At 49.8% G+C, this 16,965-nt stretch overlaps 1 protein-coding gene across 3 annotated transcripts; it reads left to right on the plus strand.

Moving 5' to 3' along the window:
* The first annotated feature begins 597 nt into the window (after positions 1–597).
* POLM (DNA polymerase mu) lies at positions 598–16,298 on the plus strand. 3 transcript variants are annotated; one of them, XM_081923226.1, is made up of 12 exons: positions 598–823; positions 3,337–3,559; positions 4,228–4,414; positions 6,451–6,549; positions 7,866–8,036; positions 8,679–8,750; positions 9,611–9,731; positions 11,076–11,208; positions 12,634–12,736; positions 13,442–13,723; positions 14,288–14,371; positions 15,948–16,298. In XM_081923226.1, the coding sequence occupies exons 2-12, from the start codon at positions 3,357–3,359 to the stop codon at positions 16,032–16,034; spliced, it is 1,542 nt and encodes a 513-aa protein (XP_081779352.1). In that variant the 5' UTR covers positions 598–823; positions 3,337–3,356; the 3' UTR covers positions 16,035–16,298. The 3 variants fall into 3 exon arrangements, with proteins under 3 accessions (XP_081779352.1, XP_081779351.1, XP_081779353.1); XM_081923225.1 differs by lacking the exon at positions 598–823 and having other exon boundaries at positions 3,250–3,559; XM_081923227.1 differs by lacking the exons at positions 598–823; positions 8,679–8,750 and having other exon boundaries at positions 3,250–3,559.
* The last annotated feature ends 667 nt before the right edge of the window (positions 16,299–16,965 follow it).

The raw sequence follows: 16,965 nt of genomic DNA on the forward strand, positions 1-16,965 counted from the left end.
GCGTTGGCTCGCTGGATCCGCGCCTCTTTTCGAGGGGCGGCAGCAGCACCCACCGCCTGGAGCAGGGGGAGGTTGGGCGGGAGCCTTTGCTGCACTTTCTTCGGTGCCTGCTAAAAACCTATTTCGCTCCGACAAGCCTACCCAGATATGTAGAATTTTGAGATTATTTTAATCTCTTTTTATTGATCTTAAGTTGTTTTTCAGTGTTCCTGCATCCTGTGCCTGTTCTGGCTTTATTCTTTTTGTAGGCCACTTTGAGGTTTTTCAAAATACATTCAAACAGTATCTAAACTGTATGAAATAACTTCAAGCGAGTGAGCGCAACCCTCGAGGCTTCTCCGGCCTCCCTGAGGTCCTTCCAGGAAGCGCCCACTCGCCCCATCCCCGTCGGGGCTTCCGCGAGGCCACATTCCCGGCCAGCCACCCTCTGGGCGTGGCCAGAAGCAAAAGTGGGTGGAGCAACGAATCCTGGGAATTTACCTCTGCACGGAAAGACCCGCCTCCTCGCCGACGCTCCCTTCTCCGTCGCGCAGCCAAGCTCGGGCCTGGTGCCCCGGGCCTTCAGGAACAGATTCCAGCCAGACACAGACTCTGCATGAGGAGTGTGTCAGGATGGGCAGAATCATTCCCAATTCCTTTGCTCAGTCTGCGAGAGGACATTGCTGTGTTTTCCTTACTGCCTCTGCTCTTCATCTCTTCGTAGCAGCCTGAGACTCGGGTTTCAGTTGCAAGGAAAAGCTTCCTCTGCTTAACTATCCAGCAACATTCTAAGAGATAAAAAGTTTTAGCTAAGACTACTATTCAAGATGCAAGAGAAAGGCAGGTAAAAAGCAATATGTGCATGGCATATATGAATCGTATTATTCACTGGGAACATAGGAAATGGCATTATGCAATGTGACACTATTTGTCTCCCTAGTCCAGAGTTGTCTCTTCTGACTGGCAGCCCAAAAGAGCAACGCTATACCTGTCTACTCACAAGTAAACCCCCATTGAATCTGATAGGTCTTACTTGTAGGAAAGGGTGTCTAGGATTGCAGCCTACTGCTCGTCCCTTTTGCACAATTTCCCCTGCTTTTCATGGATAGGAAAGCTGTTATCCTGAGCATATCCGTTTTGCATACTTGCTCCAGCAGGAAAATTAGGATTTCTCTTGTCCTCTTGCTGGACAGCTGGGATTAAATATTGTGCAGGCAGGTGAGGGGCTTCTTTTGACATAACCGTTAGATTAAATACTATGTGGCAGGGATTCCATTTTTTAACTACTATTTTGTTGGTAGAAGGTTGCCTGTGAAAATAATTCCTCTCCCTGCATTTTATTTATTTAATATCTATTATATCTTATTTCATATACCGTATTTTTCGCTCCATTGGACGCACCCGACCATAGGGCGCATCTAGTTTTTAGAGGAGGAAAGCAAGGAAAAAATATTCTGAATCAAATGTTGTATAAACTACTGTATTTAATAAACAACCGGTATATCAGAATCACATTACAGCCATGTAAAGTGAACAGCAGTCAACAATGGCATTAAGAACCATCATCACTGTCATTAACAAATGAAGAGAGACTTTAAGGTTTGAGTACTCTTCTAGTCTTCTGTGAACCCCAAGAACTCATCACTGCTAGAGTCAGAATTTATGAAGCTCAGTTGCTCACAGTCACTGACATCACTTTCTTCGCTATCTTCATGTAAAATACCATCTTCATACCCATCCAAAGCATTGCTAATGCCACATTTTTTCCTCTCAATCCTCTTCTTCCCCTCTCTCAGCGAACAGCCTGCCAGCTGCTTGCAAACATTCCCTTTGCTTGAATTACAGTCAAGAAACAGCCAAGCAGAGCTTCTCAGCGGCAGTCTTGGGAGGCTTTCCTTTTCCCCACTTTTTTCTCCCCCCCCCCCAAGCAGAACAGTCCCCTTTTCCAGCCTCCTCCTCTCCACCCCTTTCACCCAAACTCCTCAGGGGACGTCTACAATTTCTCCCCTTCACTGCTCCCTCTCCTTTGCCCTCTACCATGACTCTCCACTCATGGCAACCTATGGTACCTCATCTCCCTTCACCCAGCTTCTTGGCCCCCCTCCTCTCCTTCCTCTTCCTCCCCTCTCTCAGTGAACAGCCTGCCCACTGCTCCAAACCTTGAGGGGAAGGGCAGGCTGCTGGCAGAGCAGCACCCCCCACCCACATTCAGCAGCCCAAGAGTGTGGGGCATGGGCGCACAGCCTGCCCACTGCTCCAAACCTTGAGGGGAAGGGCAGGCTGCTGGCAGAGCAGCACCCCCCACCCACATTCAGCAGCCCAAGAGTGTGGGGCATGGGCGCACAGCCTGCCCACTGCTCCAAACCTTGAGGGGAAGGGCAGGCTGTTGGCAGAGCAGCACCCCCCAACCCCATTCAGCAGCCCAGAAGCGCGGGGGATGGGCGCACAGCCCTCCCGTTCCTCCAAAGCTTCCCGGGGCTGCAAAGGGAAGCCGAGGCTGCCGGCAGATGAGCGCGGCCCCCCCCCCGCCCCCATTCAGCAGCCCAGGAGTGCGGGGCATGGGCGCACAGCCCTCCCCTTGCTCCAAAGCTTCCCGGGGCTGCAAAGGGAAGCCGAGGCTGCCGGCAGATGAGCGCGGCCCCCCCCGCCCCCATTCAGCAGCCCAGGAGTGCGGGGCATGGGCGCACAGCCCTCCCCTTGCTCCAAAGCTTCCCGGGGCTGCAAAGGGAAGCCGAGGCTGCCGGCAGATGAGTGCGGCTCCCCCCCCCCCGCCCCCATTCAGCAGCCCAGGAGTGCAGGGCATGGGCGCACAGCCCTCCCGTTCCTCCAAAGCTTCCCGGGGCTGCAGAGGGAAGCCGAGGCTGCCGGCAGGGGAGCGCGGCTCCACCACCACTACCAAAGACCAGTCCAAGAGTGTGCCGCACTCCGGCAATTTGGCTCCAGGGACCACACATTCGCTCCATAGGACGCACAGACATTTTCCCTTACTTTTTAAAAGTAAAAAAGTGCGTCCAATGGTGCGAAAAATACGGTAATTTATACACCGCCTGTTCATAAGAAAACCTCAGAGCTGTTTACAAAAGAAAAAACAGTAAAATCCAGAAAAATTACAACCCTACTTTAAAACAACCTGTGAACCTCCCTGAGATCTTCAAATGGGCAGAATACGAATTTAATTAAAAAAACTTAACAAGAAAACATACAAAAGATGAAATACTAAAGCAGATTAAAATTACCTCAGCTTTCTTAGCGTCTGGATAGGCCTGATTCTAGCAGGCCCTGCAAGTAGTGCAGGGGAGGCCCCGGCCCTCTTCGCCCGGTCTCTCGATCTTGACTGCTTTCTTTCTTTTGGGGAAGGGCCTTCCTTCGCTAAGCCAATGATGTCGCAGTTTCCAGTGAAGAAGAAGAAGAAGAAGGAGCAGCGCTTGCGCCTGCCCGGCCCGCCAGCTCCCCTGGTGCATCCTGTGCGCTTCCCCAAAGTGGTGCTGTGCCTGGTGGAGAAGAGGATGGGAGCCACGCGCAAGGCTTTCCTTACCACTCTGGCCCGCCAAAAGGGTTTCTGCGTGGAGGATGCCAACAGGTAACAAAGGAGGTGGGCCAGGCTCTCCCTCGGAAGAAGGAAGAGGGAAAAGGGGGCAGCCCATCCTGGATTTTCATGCCACAAATTTCCTGGGCACATTTTGTTCTGTTATGGTGCAAAAGTACTGCTCCAGAGAGCAATAATGTGGTAGCATGAGGAGGCCAAACAGCTGATAAAGTGGAGTGATGTGCCCTTCTAGGACAGTGACATGTTGCAGGACACCCCTGCCCCCCCGAAGCCTACAGTCCGGCAGTGGTGGAGGAAGAGGTGCGCACTGCCCCAGGTGTCATCACTGAGGGGGGTGACAAAATGATAAAAATAGGGTGTGTGTTTTTTAAAAAATGGGCTCACGAAACTTTTTAGTTCAGTCAACAAACGTAACAAAACGCAGCTGGCACTGGGCACCACATTGCCAGGGCCAGCACTTGCCTCCCTACAGCTGAGGGGAAAGCGGCGGGGAGGCTCCATGCAGCTTGCCCCGCCCCCATGCCCCGCGCCCAGCTTCAGGACACCTGCGACGCACCTGGCACCCGAGCAGCTAGCTACGCCACTGCAGTCTGGAGGGGCCCTCTGTTTGCTGGGTTGGATTGACTGGGTTGGGTTTGCACAACGATGTTACTCAGAGTCTTCTTTCCCCCTTCCTTCCCCCTCCATGTGGTGCTTTCCAGTGACAGAGTCACCCACGTGGTGTCAGAGGGCAACTCTGGAGATGAGGTGGTTGAGTGGCTGCTGAAGAACGGGAGCCGCAGCATCGATGTCTTGGGGGGCTGCCCAGCGCTGCTGAACGCCAGCTGGTTCACAGAGAGCATGAGTGCTGGGCGGCCAGCGGAGATTGAGCCCAGGCACCGTCTCCAGGTGAGGAAGGAACCTTGCAGAGCCTCCTCCTGGGTTCCAGCCAGATGCAGGTACACCAGGATTGCCATTCCAAGCATTACAGACGTAATTCATTCCTTTTAACATGAGGAGCACTTTCGCTAATGGCTGCTCCTGCTGCTGGTGCGCGGCTTCCGCTCGCATCCTGGGGCAAAGTTCGCAACCGGGAGCATCTACTTCCAGGTTAACAGAGCTCGTAATCCGAAGCATACGTAAGGAGGACGGTGCGTAACGAGGTTCCACTGTATTGATTACTTACAGAAACGCCTTTCTAGGCCCCCAGTGCACCTTACAACAATAAAACCGCCCTGCTCCTGTCAGGCAGATGCTGAGTGTCAGTTACAGATAGGTAGCCGTGTTGGTCTGCCATAGTCAAAACAAAAAAAATTCCTTCCAGTAGCACCTTAAAGACCAACTAAGTTAGTTCTTGGTATGAGCTTTCGTGTGCATGCACAGTGTATCTGAAGAAGTGTGCATGCACACGAAAGCTCATACCAAGAACTAACTTAGTTGGTCTTTAAGGTGCTACTGGAAGGATTTTTTTTTGTTTTGGCTGAGTGTCAGTCACTGTGTAGCCACAACAGGACTGCTGAGAAATTGGAGGTGGGGTTCTCAGCATATCTGGCAGGGTGGGGTGGGGGTGTCCGAAGTATAGAGGAGTACAAATGGTATTTAAGAAAAAGTCACCTAGGAGAGCAACACCCCCCCCCATCAAACCTGCCTGTAAAGACTTGAGTTTTGTTGTGTGTGCTGCAATCTCTGAGAGGCAAGACCCTCCCTGGGTGCCAGCGCTTCCCTGGGTTTGGTAGAGTAGAGTAGGTTCCAGCCCCATGTTGGGCAAAAGATTCCTGCATTGTAGGGGGTTGGACTAGATGATCCTCATGGTCCCTTCCAAGCCTGCAACTCTATGAATATAGGTTGATGGAGACGGTGGTGACCTTAGGCTACGTGCCTTTATTTACACATCTATGCAACCTGAGCAAAGGATGGAGGGGTTCACAGCATGAAAACTCCAACTGATAATGCTTTTTTCCTCTTGGCTTCCAGGGGAGCTCCTAGTCATAACTTTGGGGGGGTCAAGCTCAGGGCAGGCAGGCTTGCCTCTGGGTCTCCAGCATCAGCCAAAACTGAGACACCCAAAACTGACTCCCCCTGGCCTATTGTTCCCCTTTGTAGGAGGTGGGGGGGGGAGGGAAAATGCCTCCCCTCTGCTGGAAGACTCTTCAGTTGTCACTATGGCAACCCATCTCTTCTTTGAGGTGCTGAGGAGGCCAGCCAAGGAACAGGTCTGGAAGGGACCCATGGATGTCATGACAGACTAATCCCTCAAACCCATAGTGATAGGGCTGGCCGACGGCAACCCTGAACAGGAGCTCTCTCTACTGCAACATTTCATTGCGAGTCCTGCAGAGGAACAAGGTCAGGCAAGGCCCTGCATTGTTTAACACTTGCTCTTAACAGCGTTTGTCTAGAATAGCTGTGTGGTGTTTTTTTTGGGGGGGTGATCTGTAAGTTAAACAGGGAGGTAGACAAAGTCTGCCCAGCACCATTCCCAGAGTGGTTTAACAATCAATCCCTCTTTCCAGGGAACCCTGGGAATTGTAGCTCGTGACAACTCTTGGCACCCTTAACCACAGCTCTCAGAATTATTTGGGGGAAGCCATGGTTGTTTAAGGTGGTATTATAGCACTTTAAATGAATGTGGCCTAGGAGTGGCTTGAGTACTGTCATTTTTTGTGCAATTAGTAATTCCTTACCAGAAAAACAGGGTGGAGGGTGCCTCTCTAATGCAATTTCTCTGTTTCTCTCTCCGCAAACACAGTTTCCCAATTTCTCTCTTCCTACCCACCCCCCCGTTTCTTGCTCGTGCTCTGTTGTGACACTACTAGAGTGTGACTAAGAGAAAGCGTTTGGGGAACTGACACTTATACAGAAGGAGGATGTAAAGTTTAAAAACTATTTTTAGTTACTGACTTTGAGCCCTTCAATGCAGGGGAGCTAAGTGTTCTGTCTTTCAGGTGGCTGCCCATGCAGAGACGCTGGAGGCCAGGTGCCAGGTGCCAGTTTATGCTTGCCAGCGCCGAACTCTGCTGGCGCACAGGAACCAGACACTCACGGTAATAATCTGTTTCTGGGGACGGGAGTAGTTTGGGCATCCCCTTGGAGTGATTGAGCAGAGAACAAGGCTGCAGGGACAGAGAGTGTCTCTGTCACACTCGTGGCATATTATTTAATACTTACGAAAATCATTGCAGATAAATGCAGAAGCAGGAAACCAGAGGCACGTGGAAAACATGTTGAGCCCATTGGAAGGGATGAACAATAAGGGATGGAAGAAAAGCAGCTCAACCTAAATATGGCAAATCATAATATGGGAGAAGCTCTGGATTTCTTCCTTGCTCACCCAGCTCAAACACTGCCATATGGTGCAACCTCACTAAATTGCATAGCTCAGGTATTGAGGGCACCCCCATAATAGAAAGAAAGGTTCCACCGCTTTACCAGCCTTGACAAGCAGCCTGACAGCCACAAAACAGGTGAAGAGTTTCCTAGCGCGGAGGCAAACAGCAAATCTTGCATCTACCTCCCCCTCTGCCTGTTTTTAAATCACCTTTAAAAATTTATCAATGCTTCTGCTTATTGTGTGTGTTGCTGATTTGTTGATGTATTTTTTTAAAAAACTTGTAAGTTGTCTTGAAGTGGCATGTGTCTTAAAAAGGGAGTAATAGTAATAATTTTATTATTTGTACCCCGACCATCTGACTAGCTAGCCCCAGCCACTCTGGGCAGCTTCCAACATCATATAAAAACACAACAGAACATCACACATTAAAAACTTCCATTTCCAGGGCTGCCTTCAGATGTCATCTAAAGGTTGAGTAGTTCTTTATCTCCTTGATATCTGATGGGAGGGCATTCCACAGGGAGGGTGCCACTACCGAGAAGGCCCTCTGCCTGGTCCCCTGTAACCTCACTTCTTGAAATGAGGGAACAGCCAGAAGACCCTCGGAGTTGGACCTCAATGTCCATGCTGAATGATGGGAGTGGAGATGCCCCTTCAGGTATACTGGGCCGAGGGTATCAATTCTGTTCAGAAATAAGTGGTCGGGAAAGGTTCAGGTGCTAAACCGTTTGCGTGTCAGGCTGTTGTTGGGGGCACAGGAATGGTAAAGATGGCAACCCTAAGTCAGAGTATCGCTGTGTTCAAAGCTAGCAGGTCAGGGCAAACCCTTCTGCTCTGTCCTTCTCCCTGATGTGCTAGCTTTACCCATGCGGGGAGAGTCTGCCTTGATGAATATGTGGCTGCATTCAGAAGCATGATACTTTGCATATGCAGTTGGTGAGATGGTCAGATCCTCTTTTGAGTGTTTGAACTTGCATTTGCCAGGGAGCCCCCTTTGAGAATGATCCTTTATTGCCTTTCCCTTGACAGGAAATGCTGCAAACGATGGCAGAGGAGGCACACTTTTGTGGCAGCGAAGCCCGCAGCCTGGCCTTCTCCAGGGCTGCCTCTGTCCTCAAGTCCTTACCCTGGACAGTCAGAAGAGTGCAGCAGCTGCGCTCCCTTCCCTGCGTAGGAGAGCACTCCAGGAGAATCATCCAGGTGATGGCGCTCTCTGAATCTTCCTCTCTTTCCTCCACAGCCTTGGCTTCTCTCTTCTGCCACGCTCTACATGCCACCAGAAGGTTTCCTTGCTGACTTTGCACCCAGAAGGAAATGTGACCTTCAGGCTGATAAAACCTCTCCACTTCTACTCCGCCGCTGTTCCCTAAAGGAATGCAGACCTCCCAGAGTGGCAGGGAAGGTTTTCCCAGCCCTGATGGAGCCAAAATAGTGTCTGTTCTGATGCCCTTGTACACCTCCAGGAAGCACCGTGGTTTAGCCTGCTACAGCAACTGGTTTTTGCCATTACCAGGACACAGGTCTTTGGAGAATCTTTTTCCTAGACACAATACTGGTATATTTCACCTTGAGTTGCAGCTGGTACTTCATTATTCTTTGAATAATGTCTCTTCTGGTGTCTTGAGCAGAAAGAGGTCCATCTTTCCCATCAACTTCTGCCCGATCCCAACCCCCTTCTTTTAACCGGAAGTGTCTGGAGTTGAACCTTCCACACGCCAACCTGGGTGCTGCAACTGAGCCCTGCTCTCTTCCAGAGTGTCAGAGCTCCGTGCATCTTTTAGCAGTTCTGTGGATGGGGACCATCATGGCTGAGACAGCTCTGCCTTTGTCTCCCCTGACCAGGAGGTGCTGGAAGACGGGGTGTCTGCGGAGGTGGAGCGAGTCAAGCATTCTGAGAGATACCAGGCAATGAAGGTGCGATGGCTGTTACCGAATGGCTTTTGGCCTGGTGTGGGTAACCTGTGGTCCACCAGAGGTTGTTGGCCTAGAGCTTCTGCCAGTCAGTATGGCCCTGTGGTTAGGGATGATGGGATTTGTAGTCCACCGACATCTGGGAGGCCACAGGTTAGCAATCACTGGCCTAGTGGTTACGGGTGGGTGTTGGGGAACATGCAGTGGCCCTTGGGCACGTGTTCTGTGCCCCTGGATCAGGGCTTTGTCTGTCTCAGTTATGTGAGAGTAGAGAGGAAATGTTCCCTGTGGTGGGAAGAGTGTTGGGCTCAGGTCCTGCTTTTTGGATTTCCATAGACATTAGGTTGGCCACTGTGAGAACAGTATGTTAGGCTAGCTGGCCTTGGGCCTGATCCTGCAGGCTCTTCACAAATCAAATCAAATCTTTATTGTCGTAGTCAATGGCCAGCATTAAGAAAGCAAGTTGTTCCTGAAAAACCTCAGTCAGTGATGAACCCATCTAGACCACCTAAAAACATTTAAATCAATCCTCACAGTTATTAATGACATGGTTGCCATAACCAGTATCAGCCATCAAGTGCCTCGGTAAACGGGAATATTTTTAAATTTCTGAAAAATAGCAATGAGGGAGATGCAGCAGGGTGCGCATTGCACAAACAAGGAGCCACCACCAAGAAGGCCCTGTCACAAGTCGGCGTCGGTCAGGTAGCAGCCAGAGGAGGTGCTACCACAATGCAAGTCTCTTTGTACATGGCAGGGCAATGCTAAGGCACATCCTTAGGCCTTTGCCCTGTGCAGTGAACGGAATAGATGCCCTTGAATGTGCTCCAGAATCCTTCCATCAACAAACTTTCACTCGGTAGGTTTTCACAAAGATCTTTGGGGTTGGGGTGAAGACGGCCAGCCGGTGGTATCAGGAAGGACTGAGGACGCTGGCAGACCTGCAGGCACATCAAGCAAAGCTGAGCAAGGAGCAGGAAGTTGGTAAGTATCCATGCAGTAAGAAGAGGGACTTGGGGGTTAAAGGGGGGTAAGGGTAAAAGGAGCAAGAGAAGAACGTGGACTGATACTGTGGTGGCCGGGGGGGGGGGGCAGGAGGCTGTCTCTGTCTGTGTCCTTGGCATGTTAGCTTGGCATGTGTTCATTCAGAGGTCTGCCCTGTCCCATCCCATTTCTCATCAATTTCATGTTGTTGGCATGTATATAAAAATATATCTACACACATGTTGCTTTCCTCATCGTATCAGTAATTTCATTTTAAAACCCATGAAATTATACATCATTTTTGTACACATTTTGCCCTAAAGTATTCATAGTATGAATATTTCAACATATAATAAGCACTCTAACATAAAGATCCACATTATTTATATATGCATTTTTGACCCAGGCTTTAGAAACTGATTTTGTGGTTTAATAGCTATAGTTGCTTTTTCTATTTTTCTATGCATTTTTGACCCAGGCTTTAGAAACTGATTTTGTGGTTTAATAGCTATTTGCTTTTTCTATTTTCATTTATTTTATTTTTAGAAAAAGGTAACTGGAGCTGATCCTGTTCCACTTTAGATGCCAAATATATATTATCAGTGAATCATAAGTTTTCACAGAAAATTGAAATTACTGAAAAGTGGTATAATAACTTGTCAATTTTTAAGCAATTAAATCTCTTTGGGTTGTAGCCAACTAAATTTTACTCTGAGTAGGTTCATTGAAATGAATAGACTGAAGTTAGTTGCAATAATTAATTTCAGTGGGTCTCCTGGGTATGCCTAGCATTGCATACCAGTTGTTATTTCACAAAATAACACTCATCTAGTTTTTGTTAATTAGCAAAAGTATCAAACCAGAAGAAAAAATATATATTTTGTTATTGTAAGATTAATTTGCCATTATTTGAACTGTCAGATGCCTAGCTCTAGTTCTCGCTTGAGTACTTTGTGGAGAGTCACAGATGTACCTGCTTTGTGGCTGCCTTGGACCCTTTGCCCAGCACTGGCCTGGGCTCTTGCCTCCAGGACAGAAGCAAGAAGCTGCAAGAGCCCAGAACGCCATGCCTTATACCATGTCAGAGTCTGACCCCTTGGTCTATCTAGCTCAGTACTGTCTGCACTGACTGGCAGGGACTCCAAGGAGCTTCCGACCGGACCTTCCCTGCCCTCCCTGGGATCTTCTGCATGCAGTGCAGCAGCTCTGCCATTGGCTTGTGCTCCTTTCCTTATCTGTATTGGATGGACAGAAATCTGCTGCCTTCCTGTCTCCTTGCTTTTTCGTCCTCAAGTGCTGAGGGGCTCCTGAACACACCTGGTGGTGGGTTTCTTTTCCCCGCAGGGCTCCTTCATTATGACGACCTCAACACCCCAGTGGAGCGCGCTGACGCAGAGGCCATTAGCCAGGTGGTGCGAGACGCAGTGGGGCAGTGCTTGCCTGGGGCTTCTGTGACGTTGGCTGGTGGCTTTAGAAGGTGATGATGGGCTCTTGACAAACATGCTGGAAATCCTGTGCCAAGAATGTGCCAAGGTTGATTCTTCTCATTCCCAGGAGGTACTTACTCCTGCAGTGGGACAGGAGACTAATTTGCCCCTCTGGTAGAGCACAAGTCACTTTCAGAATTTGCTTATAAATGCCACATTGCAAGGAACTCTGGAAATTGCCCAGTAAAGCAGGATAGGGATCTATCGCAGATATTTTAAGCATGCTCTCAAAATGATGTCCTTCCTGGGCATCTTGAGAGAGGCTGGGACTGGTTGTCTGTAGCATAGATATGCATTGCCTTTGCTTCTGATGAGGAACAATTCAGGAAATGATGTTTGCAGTGGGCAGGGGAGACTGGCACAAAGTACAACTGTCACATTCCGATGAAGAAAGGAACACAGGCGTAAGTCCTCCTCTGCCATTCTTCCTTGGAGGCCAGCAGGTAGATGGGGTGTGCAGAAAGAGGAAGGTGTGCAATTAGGTTTTATTCAGTCAAGCATTTATTTAACCCAGCAAAGCAGGCCTGCTTCTGTTCTCACACTGGCTGCCTTTGCATGTCCTAAATGATAGTTCATTTAGTGTTTAGTGAGGGGTGTTGATGCACCGCAGGAAGCCTTCCATTCCACGCTGCCTCCTGCTTCCCACACGTCCAGGAGGAGGAGATCAGGCGCTTCTGCCTTTCCTCCACCACAGCTTGCGATTTAGTCACACTTCAGGGTCCAGCTAGACAACTTGACAGCGATTTATTTTAAACAAGCCAGACCTGCTAACTTTGGGTGGTATTCCTATAAGTTTTACTCAGAATAAACTCGCTTAAATTCATGACCGTGACTAAGCTAGGTCTATTAGTTCAAATGGGTCTACTGTGAGCAAAACATACTTGAATGACAGCCCATGGTTTGAAGTTGACCCGTGTTGTTGGACTACAACTCCCATCATCCCTGACCATCCCTGATCCTGCTAGCTAGGAATAATAGGAGTTGTAGTCCAACAACAGCTGGAGACTGTAGTTTGAGAAACACTGGCCCAGTGAGCCTATGGTTAAACAAAAGCCGAAGCTTCCATATCCCTCCAAGCCAGCCAGGAGCAGAAGAGTGAGCAAAGAGGCTCCCAGCGCTCCTTCCCATGGCATCAAGCTGTGTCTTAGGATGACATGTAAACATATCCATTAAATGAGCAAAGATTTGCCAGGTGGCAATGAGCAAACCAGGCTAGTTCTGACTTGGATTAAGTCTAGGCTTAGATGATGCGCGCAGCAAGAAAATAAACTGGAGTCATTGTCCAGAGATGGACTGGACGGAACAAGAGAGCACAGCCTGTTTTGCAGGGGCTTCCTCCCGTGAGAGAGGTGGCTTCTTCCTGCCTGCCTGCCTTCCCCGTGACTCAGTGGTTCCTGCTATGTCTTCTCTTACAGAGGGAAACAAACCGGCCATGATGTTGACTTGCTTCTCACACACCCTACGGAAGGCCAAGAAGTGGGACTGCTGAAGAAAGTCATCAGCTGGCTGGATAAGCAGGTTGGAGCAGAGTTGGGTAGCCCAGGGGGAAATATGGTGGGGAATCATAAGGATTACTGGGAAAGCGGTACATGGAACATTTCAGACACTCTCAAAGCAGAGGTAGCACAGTGACCCTCTAGATCACAACTCCCATCATCCCAACCATTGGCCATGCTGGCTGGGAGCTGGCGTCTGACAGCATCTGGAGGGCCACAGCTTCCCCCATGCCTGTCCTAAAGCCTTGATATTGGCAATTCCCAAACTGTATGGGAGGCTGCGTGGGAGTGGGGAAATTAAGGGATTGACGGCTGCTGTGAGCACTAAGTGCCCACCTACAGAAGAGCCAGCCCCTTGCATCTCTGCAGGTTCTGTTGCTCCAGCGTTCCCTTATTCCTATCAGCTTCCACACACTGGGTGGGTGGGTGGGTGATTCTGTTTTGCATTGCCGACCCAGGAGGCTGCTTGTTTCATTTCTGCAGGAGTCATTGTTCTGAGCATGACCATGTGTGTCCAAATCAGAGGCTTCAGCAAGAGCATAGAATCACAGAATTGTAGAGTTGGGAGGGAACCCCTGGAATGCTTAGGGCAACACGAAAACCTATTTCTGCACCTTTTCTAGGTGCAAGTGAGACACATGCCTCGGCCATCAGGTGTTCAGAAAACCCTTGGCCGTATAAATGCTGAGTGGTGTGACTTTTGCATTCTGCTGCCCTGTCTTTCTAGGGCTTCTTGCTCTATCACAGCAGCCGGAGAAACACTTTCCAGGCTCTTGAAGACCCGGAGCTGTGGAGCAGTGCAAGTAGAATGGACCATTTTGAACGATGTCTCTCCATTTTCTGCCTTCACCTTCCTGGGGGTGTTCAGATCGGTGCCGGGGCTCAGAAGCCTGGTGGTGCAGTGACAGGTTCTGGAGTGTCCAGTTTCTGGAAAGCTGTGAGGGTGGACTTGGTTGTGACTCCCTTCAGTCAGTTTCCATTTGCTTTGCTTGGCTGGACAGGCTCAAAGGTGAGTTCAACAGGTATCTTGCCTGGGATTGGAGTTTTCCATCATGGATCCTGGTTCTGTATTTCAATTTGCATCTTCCTTTCTTTTTCAAAACTTGGAAGGCCATAACACACTGTAAAGAATCCTTACAGCAGTTAGTAAATGTCTCAGGCCAGCACTAGGAACTGCACTGGAGTCACCACCTCCTGCTTTAGGGAGCCATTTCTTAGCATTTTATACAAGGCATTTATACCCCACTGTTTAGCCAAAAAGGCTCCTAGATACGTAGCGTTTCTCCCTAATTCTGGGTAATCTTTACATCGGGAAGGGACTGTGTAGTCCACTTGCCACTGGTTGCAAGAGATCTAGTAGAATTCCATGCTCTCTACAGAAAGCAGATGTGAGTTAAAAGGAGGTGAGAACAGTTCATCTTTCAGAGACCCTGCAGACACACTTTTGGTGGCTATGTGCTGCAGGTTTAAGAGCCTTTAATTACAGAATGAATGAAATTCTCATGCAAGCCATTTGGCAGGGACTGCCTTAGCAACCCATCTCCTTTCTTCTCTCCCCTTGGCTACGTCCCAGAATTTTGAGCGTGACCTCAGGCGCTACTCCAAGCACGAGAAGAAGATGGCCCTCAGCAATCATGCCCTTTATCACCTGGAGCAGGTACATGGCTTTTAACATAGGAGCATCAAAGAAGGAAGGGTCATTCCACCTGGGTTGCCTGTGGCTTTGCGCCTGGTTTATCCTTATAGAACCGGGGAGAGGGGCATTTTGGGCTCCTTTATAGAACAGGGGTCTTCTGTTTGTGGCCCTTCTTCATGGGCCAACATCAACAGGTGGGTGGGGCAACCTGCCTGTCAAATCACATGATGCCACATGATTGACAGGCTTGTCCTGCCCACCTGTCATCCCTTGTGCAGGGATTGCCAAAGTGGTGGGGAGGGCAAAGGAAAGGAGCACAGGCAGTGGATCTTCTGCTTTGCCTTGACTTGCAAAACACCCCTCTGATTTCTCCCCCCACCCTTACGCTGGCAGGGAGGGAGGGAAGGGAGCGAGGAAGGGCCTTTTGCAAGGGGACTCCTTGTGCTTTGCTGATGCTTGCAGAAGGCGCCTTTCTTTCTGTTTGCCTTTCCGTCCCCAGTAGGGAAGTGGTGCATGCAGCCAAACTGAGCAGGATGTAGCCCCTGCTAAATCGTTTTGGCTGCAAGTGCCTGTTTCTGTAGCAAAGGCAGAATTGAAACCCTTTCTTCCTTCCCATGGTATCAGCTGATGGGACAGTGAGCGGGGATTGTGGAAAATTACCCCTCCCCATTTTTCAGGAGTCAGTCCTAAGGAAAAATCTGTACCTGCTGCCCTGCAGGAAATCTTTGGGAAAAGAAAAGGCTGAGGAGTGAACCCTGCACAGATCTGGAGTGGAGTCCCTAAGAGGGTTAGATGGCGCCTTCTACGCCTCCTTCCTGCAGCCAAGCTGGTGCCAAAGGTCTTGTTCTGCTTTCCTTTGGACGGCATCAGAGAGGCTGGGGGCAGCTCAGGACCTCCAGACATACTGCCCAGGCTTGCGCCCTGCAGAGGTTACTTCAGTGCAGCTTGACTTCACCCCTGGAGGCACACTCCATTGTCTCTTGAGACAACACTGGCATTGCTGCAGAATTTTCCATTTGTTTTTCCGCAAAAAGGCCGGTTTCCAGGCCTTTTCAACAGCTTGTGAAATGTCACCAGCTGGGATGGTTGCCCTCTGCCTCCAAGGTCGGTGGCAGCAATGCTTCTGGCAACTACTAGAGGGCAGCAGGCTCTTGTGCTCAGGTCCTGCTTGTGGGTTTCAGACAGGCACCTGGCTGGCCCTGTGAGAAGAGGGTGCTGGACTAGGAGGGCCCCTGGCCTGATCCAGGAAGGCACTTCTTACACACTTAGACAAGGTGGAGAAGACTTTCTGGCTGTTGGGCTCCTAGTCCTTTACCATTAAGCGTCCGAAGTAGAAGCATTGCCCTTTCTTACAGTGCCTGAGACAGGAGTGACACAAATTCTGCAAAACAAGGATGTTTGCATGCAATCTCTTTAAGATGCATAATTTGTGCAGCTTACAAAGTTTGGTGCAAAATTTTTGTGGTGGTTTTGTTTTTTCCAGAATGGAGTCTACAGAGCCCTACTTAATGGGCATAGGGAGAAGGTAGGATGTGGAGGAAATCATTTCAGCCTCTGGTTAATTTGTTTATGTGTGTGTCTTTTAAACACCCTTCAGAAAACATTTTTGACCGCTGCCTCTGAAGAAGAGATTTTCCAGCATTTAGACTTGGAGTATGTACCCCCAGAAGAGAGAAACTCCTGATTTCTGCCATGCAAATCACCTACTTCATCCCACGGAAATCACTGGCCCATCCAAGTGAAATGGGAACACATTCCAGCTCCTCTGAATTGCCTGGCACTCTTGCTGTTGGAACAGGAGAACCTCTTGCCTTTTTACACTGATTTCGGACATAGGCCTGTTGGATCAGAAACGTGTGTGTGTGTGTGTGTGTGTGCGCGCGCGCCTGGTTGTCCTATTCTTTGTTCATGGATTTTAAGGAAATAAACAAGCACTTTTTTCTGTGTCTGTGCTGCCTCAGTTTCTGTCTTGAATTTTTCTTAGCACAGCAAATGATGGAGGTAGCCTGTGTGTTTGCATGGTTCCTGTCACAGTTTGACTGCTTTGCAAATCTGCCCACAGGCCCAAAGGTCTTGGTGAGCCTTGCAAGGACAAGGGGATGCCTCATATTTTGCTTCCGTATTGGGGACTGGCAGGCAGGCAGGCATTCCCAGTGGGGCACAGTGCAGGGTGCAGGCAGGTGCATGTTTGTAGGGAAGTGGGACTGGGCCCCTCCAACCACTAGGCAGCAGGTGCTGGAGTAGCTGTGGGGTCCTGCAGGACAGAGCTGTCTGTGCCCCCCAAGTATCAGCAGCCAAGGGCAAGCCAGGAATAAGACACCTGGTGTCAGTGAAGTTAACTCTTTTTTTCAGGAAACCAAAAGAGTGCAGGCCTAGTGATCCCAGCAACTCTTCCCAGTAGGTCTTTCCCCAATGAGGCCGTTGTGAGGACTGAAGGTCCCACCTTCCCACAGTTCCCCAAATTCCCTCTTCCTCTGGGTCCTTCCCCAGCACCCTGAGGCTCCTTCATGTTCTGGGAGACCAGGGGGGAAGAGAGCTGCTTGCAGCAGGAGGGGGAGGCCAGCTGGCTACTTGATCTCTGCCTCCTGACCCCCCCCCCCTCCTCTGCAGCCTCT

Source organism: Podarcis melisellensis (assembly GCF_964234715.1).
Source record: "Podarcis melisellensis genome assembly, chromosome: 8".
Lineage (NCBI taxonomy): Eukaryota > Metazoa > Chordata > Lepidosauria > Squamata > Lacertidae > Podarcis > Podarcis melisellensis.

Bases quoted from the DNA above. Each gene is read 5' to 3' on its own strand.
- POLM (XM_081923226.1), top strand. From the start codon at position 3,357: ATGATGTCGCAGTTTCCAGTGAAGAAGAAGAAGAAGAAGGAGCAGCGC. The intron at 3,560-4,227 runs GTAACAAAGGAG...GGTGCTTTCCAG, and splicing joins TGCGTGGAGGATGCCAACAG to TGACAGAGTCACCCACGTGG. The intron at 13,724-14,287 runs GTGAGTTCAACA...GCTACGTCCCAG, and splicing joins TTGGCTGGACAGGCTCAAAG to AATTTTGAGCGTGACCTCAG.